Source organism: Stylophora pistillata, chromosome 4, assembly GCF_964205215.1.
Source record: "Stylophora pistillata chromosome 4, jaStyPist1.2, whole genome shotgun sequence".
NCBI lineage: Eukaryota > Metazoa > Cnidaria > Anthozoa > Scleractinia > Pocilloporidae > Stylophora > Stylophora pistillata.
Genome location: NC_142522.1, coordinates 22,898,963 through 22,919,605, shown reverse-complemented (window position 1 = coordinate 22,919,605; position 20,643 = coordinate 22,898,963). Strand labels below are relative to the sequence as shown.

Genomic DNA, 20,643 nt, shown 5'->3' with positions numbered 1-20,643 from the left:
TATAAAGGTTTACGCCTAACTGAAGGAGATAAAGAGCGAAAGTTAAGGTGGCTCTGACCCCTATTCCCCTCTTCTCACAAATCTGGATGAGTGCCACCGAAAACAAGCTTTGTAGTTGGTGATCATGAACTTTATTCTCATCTAAACGTTTGACTCAGGTGATCTCGTAGGGAGAAATTAGATGCTTATCACTCCTGGGAGTTCAAGATTGAAAACTGTCTGAGCGACGTTGTCGCGAAACTTGTCGATATCAACTGCGTGTTCTCCACGAGTTTTAGCTAGAGTACGGTTAGAAAAAGGCAGAAATGGACCTACTTTCTAAATAATTACACAGCAGCAGATACATTCGTTGACGAAAGAATCCGAAACTACTGCTCCACGTTTGGTGTGCCTTCTTCTCCGTTGTATTTGTGAATTACTACGGCAACAACTCTGTTCGCTTTCATTACATTCCTCCGCATCGCTATGCGTTCGGTAATACACACTGCCGCTCGTAATGGCCCGAACGCGTGACAAAGAGTCTGATGATAGGTGGGCGTCACAAGATTCGTTTTGATTGGCTTCTCTGATAAATGAAACCTGCCGCCGACTAGGCGTAATAGCCCCGTGATGACTCTCGCCCGGTGCATGATCGTTACTGAATGACAAACAGGTGGGTCTCTGTGATTTCTCTTCTGACCGAATGTATTGCTCTTCGCTATTACTAGTTGAAAGACTAGATTCGTCACAGGGTTTTCCCTCATTTTCCTCTTCATTATTCTCAACTGATTCCCGTTTTTCATCATCTGTACCCTGTAGAATTCTCTGGTCCCCAGTGCCCTTCGATTGGTCGTCGTAGAAGGAGTCTAAACTCCGTTCTCTTGTTTCTTGTTCGTCTTCATTGATAAGTTGTGTACTGTCAGTAGCTCCGTAGGAACTAGCAATACTTTCGTCAGTCATTATACGAACTTTCTTCAAGCTAAAGAAAAAAAATCGAGGCATTTTGTTAAGAAAAGTGCATGACAAGCAGTATCAACGAAGACAGTATACTCCGGTACTCGTTAAGACTAAAGCTCCAGCAGAAACATTTTTAAGCTATAGCAGTTCTGATAAGACAATTAGCTTTCAAGTTAGAGGCATTGATTGATATTTTTGGGCATATATTGAGGTATTTGAATTCCTAGCCCTTACAATTTTTTCGATTTTCTCAGCTTTTAACGTTACAAATTGAAACAGTTGTCTTCCTGAAAATGGGAAGAAAAACTACAATAGCTGCATTGAAAATCGACACTCACGAATTCAGTGACAAGACAGTAAAAATTTCGTTACTAGAAATACTGAACTTACATGAGACACACAACCTGCAAGATGGCCCCGTAGAGATCGAATTAATTAATCTAATAACATTTTTAAACCAGATGCACAAGTGCTGAGAGACCCGCGATTATTGTGGGAGCAAATGACACAAAAATAGTTCGTAGCAAATAAACAAAACTTCATCAACTCGTCTTGCTGGCAGGTCTCATAACTATTACAGTTCGATTTGTTACTCGTATTGATTGGTTTCTCATCAAGACTGGTTTGGGCACTACAAAAACAGCGGGAAATCCTCACGAAATGGGATTATCTTTATTTTTAAGAGCCTATCAGTTGTGGCATCTATTTGGATTTGACCGGGGTCTCCTCCTTTTCAACCGCTGGACAGAGGAACGAGGACTCTAAAAACGAGATTGATCACATTTGTTTTGTTTCCTTTATAACAAACATGAAATCAAGAAAAGATACACAGGAGAAGCCCACCCAAGTTTTTGTGAGACGAAAAGCAGCTGAAAAAAAACTGGAAATCACGGGGAAAAAGTATGACTGTGGACTACCTGCGATCAAATGTAGAAACAGCACTTCCATCCGGGAGCCCCAAGAAGGGCCGGGATGACGAAAAGTTTGCACAAAATTGTAGTGCTGTAGAAGTAGAGCTGTTTACATTCCTAATGTGCCTCGAACCATAGTTAGTAGAGGGAACTAACCAAGTTCGCAAACTTGACATCTTAATTAAATACTTCTCCAAAATTTGGCCTTGGTTATTTGAACTGATATTTTACGACAAAAATGGTAAAACAACGAATCCTAAATGAATGTAGATGCAACCACCATTGGTCGATTTATGTGAGTCAGCAACTGACATCTGACACATCTGGACTCTTGATAACGAAACCGCTGCAGTGCTTTCGGCCTGAAAAGATTCAGTTTAATTTTTGTTTTTGAAACACGGAACTCAGGCTTTGAAAGGAGCCAGTAATTCTGAAATCTGAAGTGATGTATAATTTAAATTAACCGGTTGACATTAGCTATTGAACGAATCAGTGGCTCGCTAAAAAATCGTTGCTTACCTCTAGCATAACCGCTCTTGTTTGTCGGTGAGTTGACCTCGCGCATTACCACTCTTCTTTGTCGGTGTGTTGACCTCTTGAGAGTTTCCTGACAAATTTCTCTGCTGTAGGATATGAAACTTCTCGTCAATTTTAATATTTTGCATCTAAATTTCTACAGATAACTCGTCTGAGATTTTATCCCCGACATTTGCCTTTGCCACAGTGTTCATTTCAACATGACATTACCCATATCCGCTGAATCTTTAACGAGAACGCCTACTTGACACAATTCCACAGTTATGCGACTGTGCACAGAGACACGTTTTCTACACGAAAGAACCTTGGACTACATTGAAATTTCGAAAACTGATTGCGTAATATTTACAACAAACACGTTGGAACACTACATTGTGCAAGCTAATGATTGATTTTGTTAACAGGCTTTGAAAACGTAATGTGTCTCCGCTGTCACACAACAGAAGAAATAGAAGCGAGGTTTTTTCGGAATCACAATAAATGATGATTTATTCTCTGAGAGCATTCCAATGAACTGTGGAACTGTCACTCCGTTGGGAATGATCGTGAACAATAAAATCAATCACTAATCGAAACTAAAATCGCTGAAATAAGGTATGTAAATTCAGTGAATGTTCTCTTACCTTATTCGACAGAGCTAAATCTCGTTATGGTGGAAGTCACGAACCTTGTTTAGATTCCCATGTAAACCCTGGTTATGGTGTATAATAAGCGGACATTTCCGTAGATAAAGCGGCTGATAGCCCGCAGAGCAGGCGTAATTTTGGCGAGCGAGTGCTCAGTATTTCCTAAATTGAGGCCGTCATCTTTGATTTTAATGCTAACGGAAGGCTGGGGAGAGAAAGAAATTTGCACCAGCGGGTGAGTGATGGTAAAAAATAAGGAGGGGGTGAGGGTTGGGGAGTGAATATTACGCGTCTTTTCGTCCCTTCCATCATCATCGATTCTAACTCCAACATTAATACATTAGACATGGCCGATTGAATAAACGATTGCGCACTTCGTTCCCATGGCTTTTTCCCTTACCATGGGGTGGGCTGGAAAGGGAAAAATGCCATGGGAACGAGATCGCTTCGGGCTCGTCTTTTCCCAATCAACGATGAATTAATTCAGGTCTAGGAAATAATTACATACTTTTATGTAGACTAAGGCAGCTTGTTAAAAGAGCATCCAAACGTCATTCCCTTATTAATTGGAGCATTTTATGTAGGGTTGCTCGCCGGGGCTAGTACAAGTCGATCAAATCATACGTTGCCCAGCTAACTTAGGACTAGAACATGAACTAGTAGCTAGGATCGAGCCTGTAATACTCGCTGGTCTTTCTAAAATCTCACCTCAGTAATATTATCATATCATGGTCATGACTTGCCTCCCTCTCAACAAACCAGAAAAAATACTTGCACTTAGAGAAATCATATTGTCTCAATGTTTAATGCGAGGATAAAATGTTTCTAGTACACTGCAGCTAAGAGGTGTTCAAACACTACGTCTTCATTGGTCAGCGGCGAGGGAATACTCCTCGGGTTCTTTAGCCTGCCGGCTCTCCACTTCCAACATCCTCGCACTCGACATTGTTCGGCCAATCACAGACGAGTGTGGCGGAATTGAACTTGAGTCCCGCAGGACAAGACATTTCATGTGTGGTACCTGCCACATCACACATTATAAAACCAAAGCAGTTATCAGGATTTGCGTGCACCCCAGCTGCGTGACTTTGACAGAAATCTGAAAAGAAAATAAGGCTGAGTGAAAAAACGAATTCTTCTGCCTTAACTCCCCACCAGAAGTTAGACTGAAGTGTAAGAAATGACGTCCAGATGTGGCTGGGGATGATTTTATTCTTTTCATTCAGTCTTTTTTTCTTTCCTTTGTTCGTTCTTTCTTTCTTTCTTTCTTTCAATTTTTTTTTTCTTTTTTTTTCTTTTTTTTTTTTTTTGAGGGAGGGTGTGGGCGGGTTGTAAGGGGTCGCACAAGACGTTAGATTTTTCCACTTTTAATGGAGATGACCCGCGAGAAACCAGTTTCCTAAAAATGTCACGTGACTGGAAGGTGATGCAAGAAAATTTTTCGAAAGTCAATGTTTGCATTTAAGAATGACAATAATGAAACCACCTTTATCTTCGATGATAGTAAAATAATGCGGCTTTAATCATATTTCCACACACACAAAGAGCAACGTCACTCATTTTGAAGAACTTTCTTTGTCCTAGTAAAGTTCCAATAAACATTTAGTAAATATTCGTTTACCAAAGAGAAGAGTAACATTGAAGAGGAAAACAATAATGTAAATAGCATACTAGATATTTTTTAAGATAGACAAACGGTGGCAAAGTTCTTCTACATGGATCCCCCAATTAATTATTTATATATCTATTTATTAATTTTTTTTTCAGTCTGTCCTTAATACTCCTGGACCCAGTTGTATAAAGGGCGGTCAACGCTATCCAACGGATAAATCGCTATCCAGCGGATAAGAGATTGCACAACGTACTGTGCTTTCCACCAAAGAAAGATTTATTCGCTGGATAGCGTTATGCAACCTTCGAACAACTGGGGCCTGGGGTCTAACTTTGACCTCGATGAGACATTGCGCCAATGTAATTTGGGCTGTTCGGCCGGTCAAGCAAAGAACTCAGAACATTATCAGCATTTTTATCGCCTGAGGCTTGTCTTACCTGAAGCTCTTTTCTCCAACACACTCGACAATACACCTGTGTATTGGTAAAGATAAAGTCATTCAAAACAGTTTGTCTTTTTTTGCCTTTGTTGCTTTCTAACTCTTCGTGGCGGAAATTAGTTACACTCTAAATCGTACAACAATGCAGGCTCATTGCCTTTGTGAGTATCTTTCCCAAACAATACAATATCGATTTTCTATTCAAACCCTTAGAGTTTTGGGACGTGACTTTTAAACACATGACCTAAATTTAACAGTAACTAGAATTGGCGATATTTATGGAGTTTAGCTTTGACAGTGTAAAAAAGGTAATCAACTTTTGCATGAAAAGTGGTGAGATAGGATTAAAAAAGATAGGTGAATCGTCCAAATGAATCTGGTGCTGGATGATTCCCGAACTTTAACCTTTACGCTCCAAAGCTACATAACAAAACAGAGATTTTTTACTCATTTATAGCAGTCTGATGAATACGTGTACGTTTAGCTTTCCATGCACCCTGATTTTCAGTCTTTCCAGAGCCGAACTCCGTGCATCAACGTTTGAATAGCAGTTACATAAGTAGCAAAACTACATTACTTTACTTGGACTACAAACCCGAACCAAGCAGAAGAACAGGTAAAATATTGGTCAGCAGTATCCGCGGATTCTGCACAATCATCTTTCTTTTGCTGGCTGTTACACCGGGTACTACACTTTACTGCCTTTTCAAAATCCCTTCCTTCCTTAGATAACAATTCAATTCTAAGACAAAGAACTGCCAGATGCCATAAAATCTGGTACACCTGAATAAGCTTACGTGACTAAGTGTCCCATTTTTGTGACAACTTTCATCTATTCAATTAAATCTCAAACGAGAATATCTTTTTGCAGACCAGATGTCCAAATAACAGAGGAGAAAATTCACATTTTCTGAATTCAATAGATAGTTATTGCTGGCATATAGCTTAATGGTGTCTTAAAAGAGAATGATATACAGTTTCCTATATACGCTAAATCTGGGTTTATAACATAATAAACTTTATCAGGTTAAAGGGCTTGCATGTAACTAGTTATGTCATAAAAAAGTTATGTCATAGAGCGCACTTTTTCCGAGCTCTTCAACGTGATAAAGCCACTCGGGATCATGGAGTTGGGAGAACACTCGGAAAGCCTATGAATCACGAGCCGAAGGTGAGTGATTTTTACAAGCTTCTCTCATGTTCTCCCAACATCCCACGTGGCTTTATGACGTTATAGAGCTCGGAAAAAATGGATTCCACTGCTTAAGTATCATGAATTTACCAGTCTGAATGAAAAATGCGAAGCTTATCATATTTAGCCCGTGAGAAGGCGATAAATCTATTCTGAGGGACCGGGAATTATTTGTCGCCTAAGGGGGAGGGGGGGAGGAGGTCGGAGGATTTTGGTTGTGTCACAATGAAATGGATCTGATCATAATCCTCACCCCCTCCCCCCCCCCCCCCACTAAGGCTTTGTAGCGTTCTAATGATCCCATCTCATTGGTAGTCAATTTTCTATCCCCCCCTTCCACTTTATACTCTATACTCCACGACTAATCCCCCTCCGTTCCCCCTAGAAACGATTTGATTCCCCAAATCTTCCAATTCCCCCCCCCCCCCCAGCCATATCAAAAAAAAAAAAAACAAACAAACGCCGTTTACAAGGCAACAAAATAATGATAATAATAATTTAATCTTCATCTCAGAAGCCCGACCCGGCAAGGAGTACCTTGGGGCATGCAATGATTCCTGTGGGCGTAGGTTAGGGGGATTGAATGGCTAAATATAAAAGCAAGAGGGGATCTTATAGGATATCAAGGTGACTATATCATACCCGAAGGTAAATTACTTGTAAGTTTTCTATTTATCAAACATCTTTTACAATTTAGTTTTATCTTTTATCAAGTAAGATACCGCATGTTCGATCGTGAAATGACCATGAAGTTGACAAGGAGTTTAAAAGGGCGGGATCGGAAGTACATCAGTAGGTTGAGGTAGGGTATGGGATATACGAGAAGTATAAATTCGAATTCCTGGATGAAAACAAAGCGTCCTGATCCTGAACTGTTCCGTTCGACGTTCGATTGTCTAGTCCCATTCCCAACTGCCGATTGCGTGTCAGTACAGAATCAGCTGGTCAGCGGGTATTAATTTCAATATGGCGGCGTTTGCTGATCTTAACGTTCCCTTTCTCGATGATCCACGTGCAACTGAAAAACTGGTTGCTAAAGCTGTTAAACTTGGTTATGAGACTATTGCAGTCTCCAAAACATATATATTCCAGAATGAGGTGGAAAAAGGCAAGAAAAAGGGAAAGAGAAAGGTAACAGACCACGTTGCTGTGACACCAATGAATTGGGATTCTCTTCCTTCCATACAAGACATGAGAAAAAGAAACCCCAAGTTGAAGTTTTACTCCCGGATAACTGTGCCACTAGAGGATCAGACTCAAGTTGCAACACTTTCAAGTGAGCTTGTGCAGTCATTTGATATTTTAGCTGTTCGTCCAACAACAGATAAACTTTATCAGCAAGCTTGCAAGACGCTGGAAATTGACATTATTTCCTTGGACTTAACGAGGAGACTTCCCTTTCACTTGAGGTTCCCAGCAATCCATGCAGCTGTCGAGCGTGGAGTACATTTTGAGATTATTTATTCGACTGCGTTGCGGAGTCCGTCGGAAAGAACCACAGTGTTGTCTATTGCTATGGACCTCGTTTTTTTCACTAAGGGAAAAAACATTATCGTTTCAAGTGGAGCGGAGGAAGAGCTTGATTTTCGTGGACCTTATGATATTGTTAATCTGGGAATGTTGTTTAAATTGAAGGACGAGCAATCAAAAGCGGCAGTTACAAAAAACTGTAGAGCTGTTTTGTTTCATTCTGAGGCCAGAAAGGGCACAGAAAAGTCTATAATTTCAGGGAAACTGCTGTCTTTACACAACAATGAGAATGGAAAGAATTTGGATGGTACCATATGCAATGAACATGAAGTTAGTAAGGATAGTGTTGATCAAAACAGTGTAATTGGAACTAATGGCAATGAAGATAAAGAGCCAAAGGAAAAGAGAGCAAAAATGCAATAGGTATTCTATTTAAAATAGTTTTTACTTGAAATGGCGTTGTTTACAGTGTTCTTTGATTTTGCCCATGATGTCCAGTAGATAATGATAAATGATCTATCTGAGAAAAAATTGTCATCCCGCATTTTCTATACTATGAATATTGGTAAAAATTATTTGTGATGTATCTTGCACATAGCAGTTACATGTTTGCCAAGTGGATTTTGAATTATAGATAAGACAAGTATCAGGTTTAGCAGCCCCTATGACTCACACTCATCACTAAACAACTTGATAATAATAAGATTTACATTTATAACAGAAGGTCTTGCGAGTTCAAAAAGCACCCTAGTCATTGCAATGTGTTACTAGTTTAAACAGCATGCAATAAGAGAAATAACATTCTAAAGGAAACTTGATGATGCAAAAATGAATAATGTGGTTAATTTGTGATATCACAAATGTAATTTTATATTCATCATTAACCTGGCTGGGTTGAGATGACCTGGTTTTGTTGTTTTTTTGTGGGAGGTGGAGAGGAGTAGTTGTAACCGCTTCTGAAAAAGATTTTCCTCTTAAGAAAATTAAAAGGTTGCCAGGAGTTACAAAGTCTGTAAACTATTTGCAAGGAGTTTTTGTGCAGTCGGCAATTCCATGTATGTCCATCTTGCCTGCTCAGGTAGCCAATCAGAAGACAGGGTTCTCTTTGTCTCACTTGCAGTCAGCCACAGAAGGAAACTCTGTATATCATCAGTTCTAGTAATAACAGGTTACCAACTTGCTAGTGTCCAATTCAATACCTTCCTATATAGCAAAGGGATCACCATCTATATCATTTTCATTCCATTTTGCTTTACTCTCCCCCATGTTTTGATGACTGTAACCAATTTGTTATTGTTTGTTTGCCTTCCATTTATGGTTAATTATGCAAGACTGTCACTTAGTCTCCCTAGCCATTGCCTTTTGGGATGTCATGCTGTGATTTTTGCTTAGAGTTGGCACTCAGTGACAACCTTGCATGCATCCAAACCACTTTCTTCTCCGAATGTTAGCCAAGCAAAGCTAAGGTTCCACTACTCAAGGACCCTCTCGTTTTATTTGTATCTCAAGTGTCCAATTTGGAGTAAAGAGTCAAATGTATACATACTGAACATTTTGAAAAGACGTAAAATTACTTTTCAGTAACTTGGACACTAATAAACTTACTATTCCCACTCACTCTGTTAAAATATTATTTTAACAGAGTATAGTTCACACAATTAGATGCTGAAGCCAACCATTGTCTCTGACATTTATTAACAAGTTAAATAGCAAATAAGTTATCACTCTTGGGTGTGAATATCTCATTTTTATCCCATCATGTATCAACAGATTCTCAGTATTTCATTGTAAATAAATACGAGATTCCTTCACAAGAGTTATACACCAAATGCAAATATGGCACCCAATTTGACTTGCCATTGTTCTGGACTGACTAGCCTCATCTTCACGTGGAAATACAAAAGGATTATTACATGTGTGAGAGGGTAGTCTGTCCAGAACAATGGCAATTCAAATTGGACGCCATATTTGCATTCGGTGTATATTGGTGTGTGATTTGGGCGAACATACAACAATGAACCAACAGAGCGCAAAAGAGCATGAAGAAGACTGATGATGATGATGATGATGACAACAATGAACCACAGTGGGGACTAAGAGATCTGGTTCTTGAACTAAATACAAAATGTGGGAGTCAGATGGTCAACATACACCTCATACTGTTGTAACTGCCAAATGATATATCAGCCTTTTTACAAGATATTCTCCATTAATAGTAATTTAAAATAAGTCTAAATATGGGTTCTTAAAATGGGTAGCCTGACTTTCTCACAGTTTGCAATTCTGCTACAAAAAAAGTAATCAGCCACTTTAAATTTCACCATCCTGTCATGAGTTCTTTAGCATAATGGAACGGAGGCAGGATCAACCTCCCTTTGGATTTCCTTCTGATATATTCTCAGAAGTTCACTTTTGGTTGCTCTTGTTGCTTTGTGTGGTAAAAGGCAAGCTGTCCCCTAACTGTCCTCTTGCACCTCAGAAGTGTTAACAAGTGTTGCCTGAAACGAGCGCTAGTGAAGCTGTACACGACCGGATTGATGCACGAATTGAACATGGCTATTAAAATAGTGACTTTATGTAGAGGACTGTACATAACCCCGTAAGGAAGGCTATGGGTCACAGTGTACATCACAAGGACTGGTACCCAGCATGTGGCATAGATGATGCTAACAGAGATGACTACTAAGGTTGCTCTTTTTCTTTGCAAAATAATCGTCTTCTGCAAAAGAGAGGATAAAACACTTTTAGCGGCTGTGCTATTTAAACATTCTCAGTATTTACACCTTTCCCCGCTTGTCACATTTTTTGCATGTTTAGGCACCATGCCCTCACGGTGGTCATCCTTATTCTGCCAGTATAAAAGGGATCTAGAAACGTTTGGTACGCAAGCGCTTTTTCTGTTATGCGCTCTTGGCAACATCTTTCTGTATTTGACGACAGAGCTAAAAACCTGCCGTCGTTGTAAATCTATTATCACTAGAAGTATATTGTTAGAAAATCTTTAAGTATCCTTACTAAATGATTGTGTTTCTCTTTCCGATGAAAATTCGCAAGCACCCCTGGGACCTCCTTCGCCACGCTCTTATTTAAGAACGCGATTATCAATCAGTCTTCATTTGACTGGTTTTGGAAGACTGTGCGCTAAAACTTTCTGGAATTAGAGTTTTTATAAGCACTTACAGTGGCTGCAGATTTAACCCGAGGAGTTTTATCAAACCACAAGTGGAAAACCACTTTTGAGTACCAATAACTCATTACAGTGATGGGCATTGTTCCGGCAACTATATCCCAGCCTATGCTGTATGCTATCGGCGATACGGGGCCAGACCAATGCTCTCGACAGTCTCCTAAATCCTCCTTGTAGGTCACGGTCACAAAAAGGGGAATATTCCATAGGAAGCCTGCCAACCAGCAGCTAGGGATAATGAATTTAAGTTTCCTGTTTGGGATCTCTCCACGGCCAGCGAGGGGCAGCACAACTGCTTGATATCTTGGAGAAATTGTGAAGAACGAGACAAGAAAGTTAAGCTGATCCGATACAAAATAATTTTTGAGAAACTCAGTGTGGAACTGTCTGGACTGATGAATTACTAGTTTTGTCAATTCGGCAACAGCAAAAAAATAGAAGGGTGAGCCTCGATACCAGAGTTTTTGGGTAGGTATGACGCGAAGGTTAGCAGGCATAGCGGGCAGGTGGTAGGGTATTTGTTAATAGGAAGGAGGAAGGTAGCCTATCGAGAGGGTAGCTAGGTGTGCAGTATTAGGTACGTCGGTAGATAGATAGAAGGGTAGGTACCGTGGGTATCTCAAATGATTAGTTGGCGTGCCACCCTCTGGGTTGACAACCCTCCACTCAATGTAATAAACAGAGATCTTGTTGTTTATCTCTAATTAGTTGCAAGAATGCTGTAAGAAATTAGTGACCATTTTGTTAGCACCAGGCGTCATGGAATTTGGGGGGAAAGGGAGAGACAGACTAGAGTTGTAGAAAATTCAGAAAGCAGTGGAGCGAGTCCAGCTTTTTGTCACTCATTGTGGGTTGGTTGCTAGGTTGGATGGTCGAAAAATTGGTTGATTAGGTCAGAGGTCAGTAGTTTGTTAAGTAACTGGGTAGCTGGTTGTTAGGTGGATAAGTCGGCAGGAACAGTGTTGGTGAGGTAGGTGGGGTGGGTGGGTTTGTAAGTAGCTCGGCAATAAGTAGTCAGAATATGCCAAGTATTCGGGTAAAGCTTTGGATATAACAGTACATCGAGGTAGAATTCTCACCTTTCATACGAAATGGCAACTAGGTTACATATCGATACAAGAGCTGCTGTCCATGTCATGGGGCCCCCTGTGATGAACTTACACAATAAAGCACCAGTGCTTCCGGATGGGTGCTGATACAAGGGTCCAAGAACGAACTGTATTGCCGTGAAAATGGCCACTACCATGTCTGCAACGGCCAAGTTTAGCAACAGGCGATTCATTGGTGTTCTCATGGACTTGTTTAAAAGTATTACGAGGATAACCATTGTGTTGCCAACAAGGTCCATCAGAACTATGACTGAGAAAGCTACAACAAGACCAACGTCCTCCATTGGTGAAAGATGTAAATCTGGAGGATTGTAAGTGAAGTTTATGTTACAGTACATTTAACAGGTCTATTCTCGACAGGAAAATTCTTTCTAATTATTTTAAGGGATTTATTACATCCATTTTGAAATCACTGGTGGTCCCTGTAATCTGATTGGCTCTAATTGGTGCAATTTATTCCCAAATCACATCATTTTTTGCTCTAAATCGCATCATTTTAGGCTTGACCGAGTTTTCGACAGATGACGTCAGTCTTTCTGTTTTGCACACAAAATAAGATGTAAAAGCGTTTCAGGTTCCACTTTTAATTTAAAAACCGGCCTAGTACTGCATCACTAAAATACTTGAATTGACCAAGTCCTGTATTTAGGGCGATTTCAAAATGATGTAATAATGTAGCAATTGAACCTCGTGTCGCGCAATTTTGGTCTGAAATCATACTTGTGATTTCAAATTGAACTCGCGCTGCGCGCTCGTTCGATTTGGAAATCACGCGTATGATTTCAGCCCAAATTCCACTCCACTCAGTTCAATTACCATTATTTATCTATTTTTATAAATGTTGAATTAGTGAACCAAACCTGTAAGAGAAAGTCGAAACTGAAAAGAGCTCATGGATTTGAAGTTATCTTTCTTGAGAAGGCAAGCATAGTGAATCGTTTATATCTGCTAGTTCAGTTTGTATCGTCGCATCCTATCAAGCAAATGCCGTTTTCCGAGTAAATAAAAAAATAATCACAGAAGACGTCAAACGGCGCTAAAAATGTTAAAGATGCAATTTCTTTTGGCTCGTGTGTCTCTTTCTTTCATAATGGTTTTTATCAAATTGTCACCAGACGATCTTTTTCACAATCAAAAAGGGGAAAGCATTCTGATCGCAGTTTTCATGCTTTATAGTTTCATTGGCTATGTAACCGGCTATAGCTCGTATTTGACTTCCTTTTAAGAATTTCCTTACCTGGTTGAACATTTGGTCGAATAAAATGTATTCATAGTAAGTCAAGGTTTATCTTCAATACTACATCAAAAACACAACTTTGACCTTCTGTAAAGGTTCAGAGCCCGGCGCGAACTACGTACAGATTTACTCATCCGGTCGATTGTGAACCAACAACGAAACACCGCAGCCTCCGGTAGTAGATTAAAATTGTCATGTTCAATCAAAGTTCAAATTTAGGCCGAACTTTATTAATTTAGGTCGGCTAAACTGATTAGCTCAATTGGTTAGAGCGCTGGACTGTTGTGCGGGAGATCGAGGTCGATGGTTCGAGTCCCGGCCGGACCAACACTCAAGGTCTTAAAATAACTCAGGAGAATGCGCTACCTTCCTATAATATCAAGAAATGGATAGACATTCTAGTCTTCTCGGATAAGGACGAATAAACCGTAGGTCCCGTCTCCTGCATCTATTAATTAGTCAATTTGGTTAGGCAGGGGACGTTAAAGAACCCACTCACGAGATTACTGTGATGTGGTCTGGCCTGTTTACTGGGATTGGGGGGGAGGGGGCATCTTCAAATAAGTTTCCTTCGATTGTTTGTAAACTGCTGATGCAGTCCGGCCAAAGTCCCCCGAAAAGTGTCGTGATGCGCATTTGATCATAACCACATGTTAATTTGCGCAATATAAATATTAAATTATAATTATTATTATTATTTAGCTTAGTTTACTGAACTTTTAATTTTTTCTTAGAGAACTGCTTTTTGTGAAATATTTTTAAGGAAAAATCTATTATTATTATTAAGTTAATACCGAAGAGATTCAAAACTTTTCTCTCAGTTAGAGACTTTTTAAACTTGTTTTGTAATATTCATACCTTAATTATGATCATCATTATAATTATTATAAGAAGTGTGTATCCATGAGCTTTTTCTGGGATTTTTACTGGACATTTTGACGCAATTGTTTTCGATTCTTATGCATTTCATCATAATTTTTGTAAATACTTTTAGTGATTATAGTGAATAAAGATTTTATTTAAAAAAAAAATTGTTATTATTATTATTATTATTATTATTATTATTATTATTATTAGTCACCCTTCATAATTCCAGCCAAATTTATTTTAATGCATCTGAAGGTTGGCGTGAGAATAAAAGGCGAGCTTACAGCTGTTACCGATGATTTCCGCAGTTGATCTACATTTTAAATTAGGCTCAACCGTCCGAATTCTAACTGCCGTTTGGAAGTGATTCAGACACGAACATAATGAATTCATTGAAATTGATGTCTGGACTGGGTCTCAGTAAACAGTTATAATTTACGACGCAAGAAACTTTGATTTCTCTCTAGAAAAAAATTACCTCGCCAGAACCTCAGTTGACAAAAAGCCGCGATCAGCTACTTTTTCTATTTTTTTAGAGTAGAAAAATCCCCTTTACAAGCGATTGCTTGAGGGAAAAGGATATCAGTTCTACATGTGAAAGGAAATATTTTTATGATTTCATATGTAATTCATCAGATATCCACCGATATAAAACAGAAAATAACGTGACTGGACTAAAAAGAGAATCATCTGCTATTTCCTTTCCTTAAGCTTAGTGTCTGCCGTCATGATAATTCCATGTACCAGTGTGTGTACTGCATTCACTTACCGATATTTTCAGGATCAAGTTATCCGCAACTCAAAGCTTTTCCGTCTTCCTCCTTTGTCTTCAAACCATGATTGTTTGTTTAATGCTGATTACCTTCTACGACTGCGACTGACATGAAGATTTTCCCTGTCAGTAATCATTAATAATCAGGAAACGCATTGATCAATTTCTGTTAACTCATTCTGACAAACTCAGTGGGATGGACGAGTAATCTGTCGTGTGCATGATTTATTTATAAGTAAAAACTAAATATTGATAGAATTTTGATCAGTAGCAATGTGAGTAAATGATAATCTGTCACCAAAAGACCCTATGGAAAATCATAAGATTGCCCGCGTTTTCCGGCTTCATTCCAGTTTTGAGAAACAGCTTTCCTCGTATTTCGTTGTTCGTGTCGTTATGTTTGGCTATGTCTCTTGCTCTGGCAGGGTCGAATTCAGCGTCGATGCCCGCATGTTAAAACTAGTCTTTCACACCAGATGTATCATGTAAGACGCGGCTTAAGTCGAACTGAGGAGAAATTGCAAATCACTTCCCTATAACAAGTTACTTTAGATACTCCTCATGTTTTTTGCGATGTCATCTTGTCAATTTTTTTTCTTTAATAATATTTGCTCTTAATGTGTCAACCCCATCGGCCGATTGGTCATTCAGCGGAACGTCGTAAATTTAATTTCCGAAATCAGGTTGTGGCAGATATTAATTACATTGAGATTAACGGAGAAGGGAAATAGTTACCATAAAAGAAGAGGAAGAAGTGACATTAAATTTTTATCTACAGGGGGTCGTTATCAAAACTTCCATTTCTTTGTTTAACTCGTAATGCCATCGCCGATACTGTTTGAATTAATAATTTGCATTCAGTATGTTCTTCAAATTGATAAATTTTCAAGGCAAAATGACTAAAGCGCAAAATTTTGTCTAATGTTTAGCAGAAGAACTCACCGAAATTCACATCAAAATCGGCAGCAGAGAACTTTATTTTCTGAAAAGAGATTTTCAGTGAAAGTTGTTCTGTAAATCATTCCACTAGGTATGCACAACAGCTTCGGACGACAACTTAAATATTTTCTGGTTTCGTTTTAAACAAACTTACTCAAAGCTGTATAAACAGTTTAGACAATCTATTAGCATTTTGGGTTGGTTCCTTATTCGTAAATGTGTTCAGTTGCGTGCAGATATTTTTTTTAATTCATTTCTTTAAGAGAGTGGAAAATTGCCAAAAGACAATCCAGAAACCTGTCAACCGGCATGGCTTTTTTAAAGGTTACTTAACAATATCCATAATTATTAGATGACCGATGAGTGCACAAAGCCCAACCTATGACTGCAGAAAGCCCAGCGTATGACGGCCAAAAACACTCGCACATGTCTAAATGATACGTACTCTTAAATAAACGAAATACAGTAAAACGAAGCGAAGTAGAGAAACGGTTGCTAAATAAAATTACAAACAATAACTCTACAATTATACTTAAAGAAATCGACAGACGAGAAAACAGAATAATGCACAATAAAGACACTTACAAACGTTATACGAGATTCCGGCAAAATACCGACTCATTGAGACGATACATAACGAAAAGCAATGGTTGAGCGCGGTTTAACACCAAAGAAATTCTACTGATATACAAACAAAGAGAAATTGTTCAAAAAAAGGGTAACAGAATACCGTAGAAAACAGTCAGCGTAGAAAATGCGATGAAAAGAAACGAACGAACTTAATGAAAATGTGGCAGAAAGAAAAAAAAACAAGAGATACAAATTCAATAAAAAATAATGTCACAATTTTTGGCTGCAACACAGCGGTTTTATCATTAGTAATTGTTCCTTATATTTTATGAACCAAACCAGAAAGGGAAAACCGAAGCTGAAAAGAACCCATGGTGAAATGGAGTTATCTCTCCTAAGAAGGAATACATAGTTATCGTATACATCAGCTAATTTAGCTTGTATCGACGTTGCATCTTAACGAGCGAATGCCGTTTTCCGACAAGATGAAATCGGTACATTTTGTACGGGTACCTTCACAAAATGATGAACGTTAATGCTCCGAATAATGAAATACTTGCTCTCGGAATAACGCATGACTTTAAATACGAGGGAATTTCGTCTACATCTCCACCATAACAAGTTTACAAGTTGAAAAAGAAGTGAGAGCAGAACGATTCATGCATGGAAAATGAAGTAATATCGCGACGTTGCTTAAACCTTTCAACTTTCAGGTGCAATTTGTTTCCGTCGTTCTTGCAGATTCCCAAGGAATGCAGTTTAGGCATCATCCACTGCTTTCCATTGTATCACAGTTCTAGTGGACGAGACATTACATCTAAGTACTTCCTAAGAGTTTCAAAGGACCCTACAACCTTAATCAACTTTCGCGGGAAGTTTCAATCAGAGAACGTCTTCATAATTTATAAAGACTGACTTACAGTGCACAAATTCAAGTTTACTTTCGCTCGCTTTTCAGTCGATCAACGGTCGATTGACTGTTAAATAGCGTTCATATTGATTTCAAATTTTTTGAAACAGTCCAAGAACAGTAGGATGCCAATAATTGTAAACCAAGAAAAATTTGAGACGTCGTTAGGGTCTATTCTAACTACAGACAAAACCAATAATGCAGGATTCACGATTTCATCAACCGTTGATGTACAGAATAACGTTGGCCTAATGGGAGCTTGGTATATATCGGCCATAAATAGCAACTTTGGTAACACTCTTTTAGGGCTATCACGTTACGGTCAAGCTCGTAACTAAGTAATTTATTTGTCCGACTTCCAGCAGTTCTATTTGAGAGTACGTGCTGAGGGTCCAATTTCCTTCTCCGGAGGTGAATTCCGTTTTCTCTTTACATACGTCTCGCGTAAATGGGATTTTGAGCGGACGAAATGCTTACAATTTTGTCAGTGATCTTATTCGGAGGAACAGTTGCTTTGGCAAACAGGTAAGCTGCTAACTTACTGACTTAAACTGCTCATGTTGTCATTGTTCGTATTGTTCCTTGATGGATGACATTGATTCAGTTATCGTCATTGCAATGATAGTGGAGAAGGATGCTTCTAAGTTTCTACTGAATTAGGACTGAGGAAAGTGAAACAAGATCTAAAAAGCCTAGTGATGTCCAAGTTATAAGGTGGTTGAAAACTCTCAAGCCGCTTTCGAATTGCCGTTATTTTATTTTGATGCTGAGATAAGGAATTGAGACCTTGGTTCGTTACATGTGCATGACTTCCTGTACAGCTGAGAAGACTGGGCCCCAGCACGTCCCATTGTACTAATGCAAATTCTATGCTGAAGCAGGAGCGGAAGTCTTTTAATCTATCTCTGATAGCAACTCGAGTAATCTGTGTTTCAATCGATCTTCTATACTGTTGAGGCTTTTTCTGCCTTTAAAAAGTGGAAAGTGCCCTGATAACATTTTGGTTTCTGCATTCACAATTTTGAAAAATATCATAGCACTAGGCCACTCATGATTCTAATCTTGAGTTCGCACTCGCACTCTGAATTCCTGTTCCCTTTTAACAGAGGAAATTTAATTAATTACGCCCTGGCGAGACCGGGCTTCCGCCTAATAGAATGAGAGCTACGTGTGGCTGAAGTATCTTTGAAACATCAGCATTATCAGCTGATGCAAATGGAAAGAAAAAAAGTGGGAAGTATTTAGGATTAGCATCGCTGTTTTTGTGTACAAATATACAGAGTGAATTAGTTGTTTTAGTGGTCAAAGTACAGCAATTGCAGTTTTTTTTTTTCCATCAAAACAGGTTTCTACCCATAACTTCTTCTTAAGGAATGCTATCATAAAGGAAATTCTTTTAGTAAAACACTTTGAGATCCAACATGTGATTGATGTCTGTATTAGTTCCTAAAGATGTTTATTTCAGTAGAATCTTATTTACTAATTGAGTGATGGATATCTTGACTGACTGACTAAATGATTGTGACTGTATAATGATTTTTTGGGCGACTGAATGACTGACGGTCCGATTGACAGTGAAGTAACTGACGAACTGACCAAAGTTTCGACTGAAATCCTGACTGAGTAACTGACTGACGTATTTTGACTAAGTCACTGACTAACTGGCCGTCTGAATAACAGAAAGACTACCCTGTTGACTGACTGACTGACTGACTGACGAACTGTCTGACCAATTTTCTTTGCTCGGCTGAGGCGTTCACCTGGTACCCAAACTTGCCAACAGTCGACTTGGTGGACATTCAGGTCCTGTGCTAAGGCAGAGAGAAGATTTTCTGAAACATTCTATTCGTAGTACAGAGTTTTACGACCTCTCACGTCTTGTTTTCCCGAGGATGGTGGTCATTGTAACCTCACTTATTAACTTTCTTTTCTTTTCCTTTTTTTTTTTTTTTTTTTTTTTTTCCTTATTTTTATAGTAATGCTCAACTGTTCATAACAGCTCCAAATATCTTCCACCTCGGCGTGGAGGAGACAGTATCAGTTATCATATACAGCAGCGACAGGCCCGTCAATGTGACAGTGATCGTTCAAGATTTTCCTGATAAAAAAATTAAATTGGCAGCCGCCAGTGGAGTTTTTACCAATGGTAAATAAGTAGAAAATTACGGAATAACATTGTGAAGTTTGATACTTGCATTTAAGTAGAGAAATTTCAAGAAATAAGGAACTTATGATTTTTGTTTCTTTCATTCAAATCAACTGTTACGAGAGGGTTTTTGAACCAGATAATGTTATTTTATCAGTATTAACAAGGAATGAAAGCTAAGAATGTTGGTGTACTCCATATGTGGCCAATTAAAATGCACGAGTTAACACGAGTGGTCTGTGCTACTGTGATTTTTTCTTAAATTTATTTCCACTCAGTATACGTCAAATAAATTTCCGCTGTTTTTTTTTTTATTCCACAGAGGTTCCTGGTTTTTTGAAACTCAAGGTAACGAGATACACCCTTGATGTAATATAAATTTGTTTGTACTGATCTGCAATTGACACAAACTCTTTATGCGACTGCTAGAAAATGGTTTCAACTTGTATAAGTCACGCTCTCAACTTGCTTGAGGCAAATGAAAAAGAATTCTTTTTTACCATTTACTTGTCTTTATTCTTTGCCTGAAAGACAGTAAAAGCGTTAAGATTGCCGTAACTTTTTTTAATACTTGTGGTTAATATTCATTCCACTCAGTTGGATCCAAAAGATTTCCCCGTGGATGTAACTGATGAAGACGATTTAGCCACTCATCGCTACGTCTCCCTTGTTGCCAAATCTAACGATAGCGACGTAACCACAAACAAAGAGGCGAAGGTGCTCGTTAGTTTTCTAGATGGCATTGTTCTGCTACAGACAGACAAGCCAATTTACACTCCACAACAAAGTAGCAGCCTGGAGTATGCTAGAGGTGAGACCGATATAAGTTTTACACGAAACACTAATTAACCGGGCGAAATTTCCAATCGTGCATTTATCCTGAAGTACTCGCTAGCTTTGAACTTCCTGGGAATTGCATTCAAAGATAGGTTCCAAACGAGAGTCTTCTTGGTTTTGTTTCATAAATTAATAGTTTATAAACTAGGGGGGTTACAAACTCCCTTGCCCCTCCCCCCTTTCTTAATTACCCCTTTCTATGCTTTATTTTCCACATATAAGGGACGAACCCGATACTAATTTCGATTAAGGGGGAAAATATCAAAAAATCTAGACGGTTGATAAAATGTATATGAGAACGATCCTTCGCAGTAAAGCACTATTTGAGCAATAGTGAAAATCAGAC

At 38.8% G+C, this 20,643-nt stretch overlaps 5 protein-coding genes across 6 annotated transcripts in view; 2 read left to right on the top strand and 3 right to left on the bottom strand.

The window, feature by feature from the left end:
* Nucleotides 1–108: 108 nt before the first annotated feature.
* On the bottom strand, nt 109–3,148 carry LOC111323678 (uncharacterized). Of its 2 annotated transcripts, none has more exons than XM_088758991.1 (3): nt 3,008–3,148; nt 2,367–2,470; nt 109–958 (listed from the first exon to the last, which is right to left on the bottom strand). In XM_088758991.1, the coding sequence occupies exon 3, from the start codon at nt 937–939 to the stop codon at nt 319–321; it is 621 nt and encodes a 206-aa protein (XP_088615117.1). In that variant the 5' UTR covers nt 940–958; nt 2,367–2,470; nt 3,008–3,148; the 3' UTR covers nt 109–318. The 2 variants fall into 2 exon arrangements, with proteins under 2 accessions (XP_088615117.1, XP_088615119.1); XM_088758993.1 differs by lacking the exon at nt 3,008–3,148 and adding an exon at nt 2,595–2,723.
* A 648-nt stretch (nt 3,149–3,796) lies between these two features.
* On the bottom strand, nt 3,797–5,813 carry LOC111323705 (chondroitin proteoglycan-2). Its single transcript, XM_022927121.2, has 3 exons — nt 5,657–5,813; nt 5,060–5,095; nt 3,797–4,109 (listed from the first exon to the last, which is right to left on the bottom strand). The coding sequence occupies exons 1-3, from the start codon at nt 5,718–5,720 to the stop codon at nt 3,913–3,915; spliced, it is 297 nt and encodes a 98-aa protein (XP_022782856.1). The 5' UTR covers nt 5,721–5,813; the 3' UTR covers nt 3,797–3,912.
* Nucleotides 5,814–7,184: 1,371 nt separating this feature from the next.
* On the top strand, nt 7,185–8,731 carry LOC111323671 (ribonuclease P protein subunit p30). Its single transcript, XM_022927078.2, has one exon. The coding sequence runs from the start codon at nt 7,220–7,222 to the stop codon at nt 8,144–8,146; it is 927 nt and encodes a 308-aa protein (XP_022782813.1). The 5' UTR covers nt 7,185–7,219; the 3' UTR covers nt 8,147–8,731.
* Nucleotides 8,732–9,199: 468 nt separating this feature from the next.
* LOC111323686 (neuropeptide receptor 22) lies at nt 9,200–15,444 on the bottom strand. Its single transcript, XM_022927096.2, has 4 exons — nt 14,893–15,444; nt 11,990–12,320; nt 10,904–11,213; nt 9,200–10,442 (listed from the first exon to the last, which is right to left on the bottom strand). The coding sequence occupies exons 2-4, from the start codon at nt 12,301–12,303 to the stop codon at nt 10,122–10,124; spliced, it is 945 nt and encodes a 314-aa protein (XP_022782831.2). The 5' UTR covers nt 12,304–12,320; nt 14,893–15,444; the 3' UTR covers nt 9,200–10,121.
* Nucleotides 15,445–17,684: 2,240 nt separating this feature from the next.
* LOC111323636 (venom factor) overlaps nt 17,685–20,643 on the top strand; it is a 33,334-nt gene continuing 30,375 nt past the window's right edge. The window contains exons 1-4 of the mRNA XM_088758222.1: nt 17,685–17,839; nt 19,291–19,460; nt 19,783–19,808; nt 20,058–20,271. Coding sequence (XP_088614348.1) covers nt 17,784–17,839; nt 19,291–19,460; nt 19,783–19,808; nt 20,058–20,271 — 466 coding nt within the window. The 5' untranslated portion in view covers nt 17,685–17,783. The remainder of the gene's footprint in view (nt 17,840–19,290; nt 19,461–19,782; nt 19,809–20,057; nt 20,272–20,643) is intronic.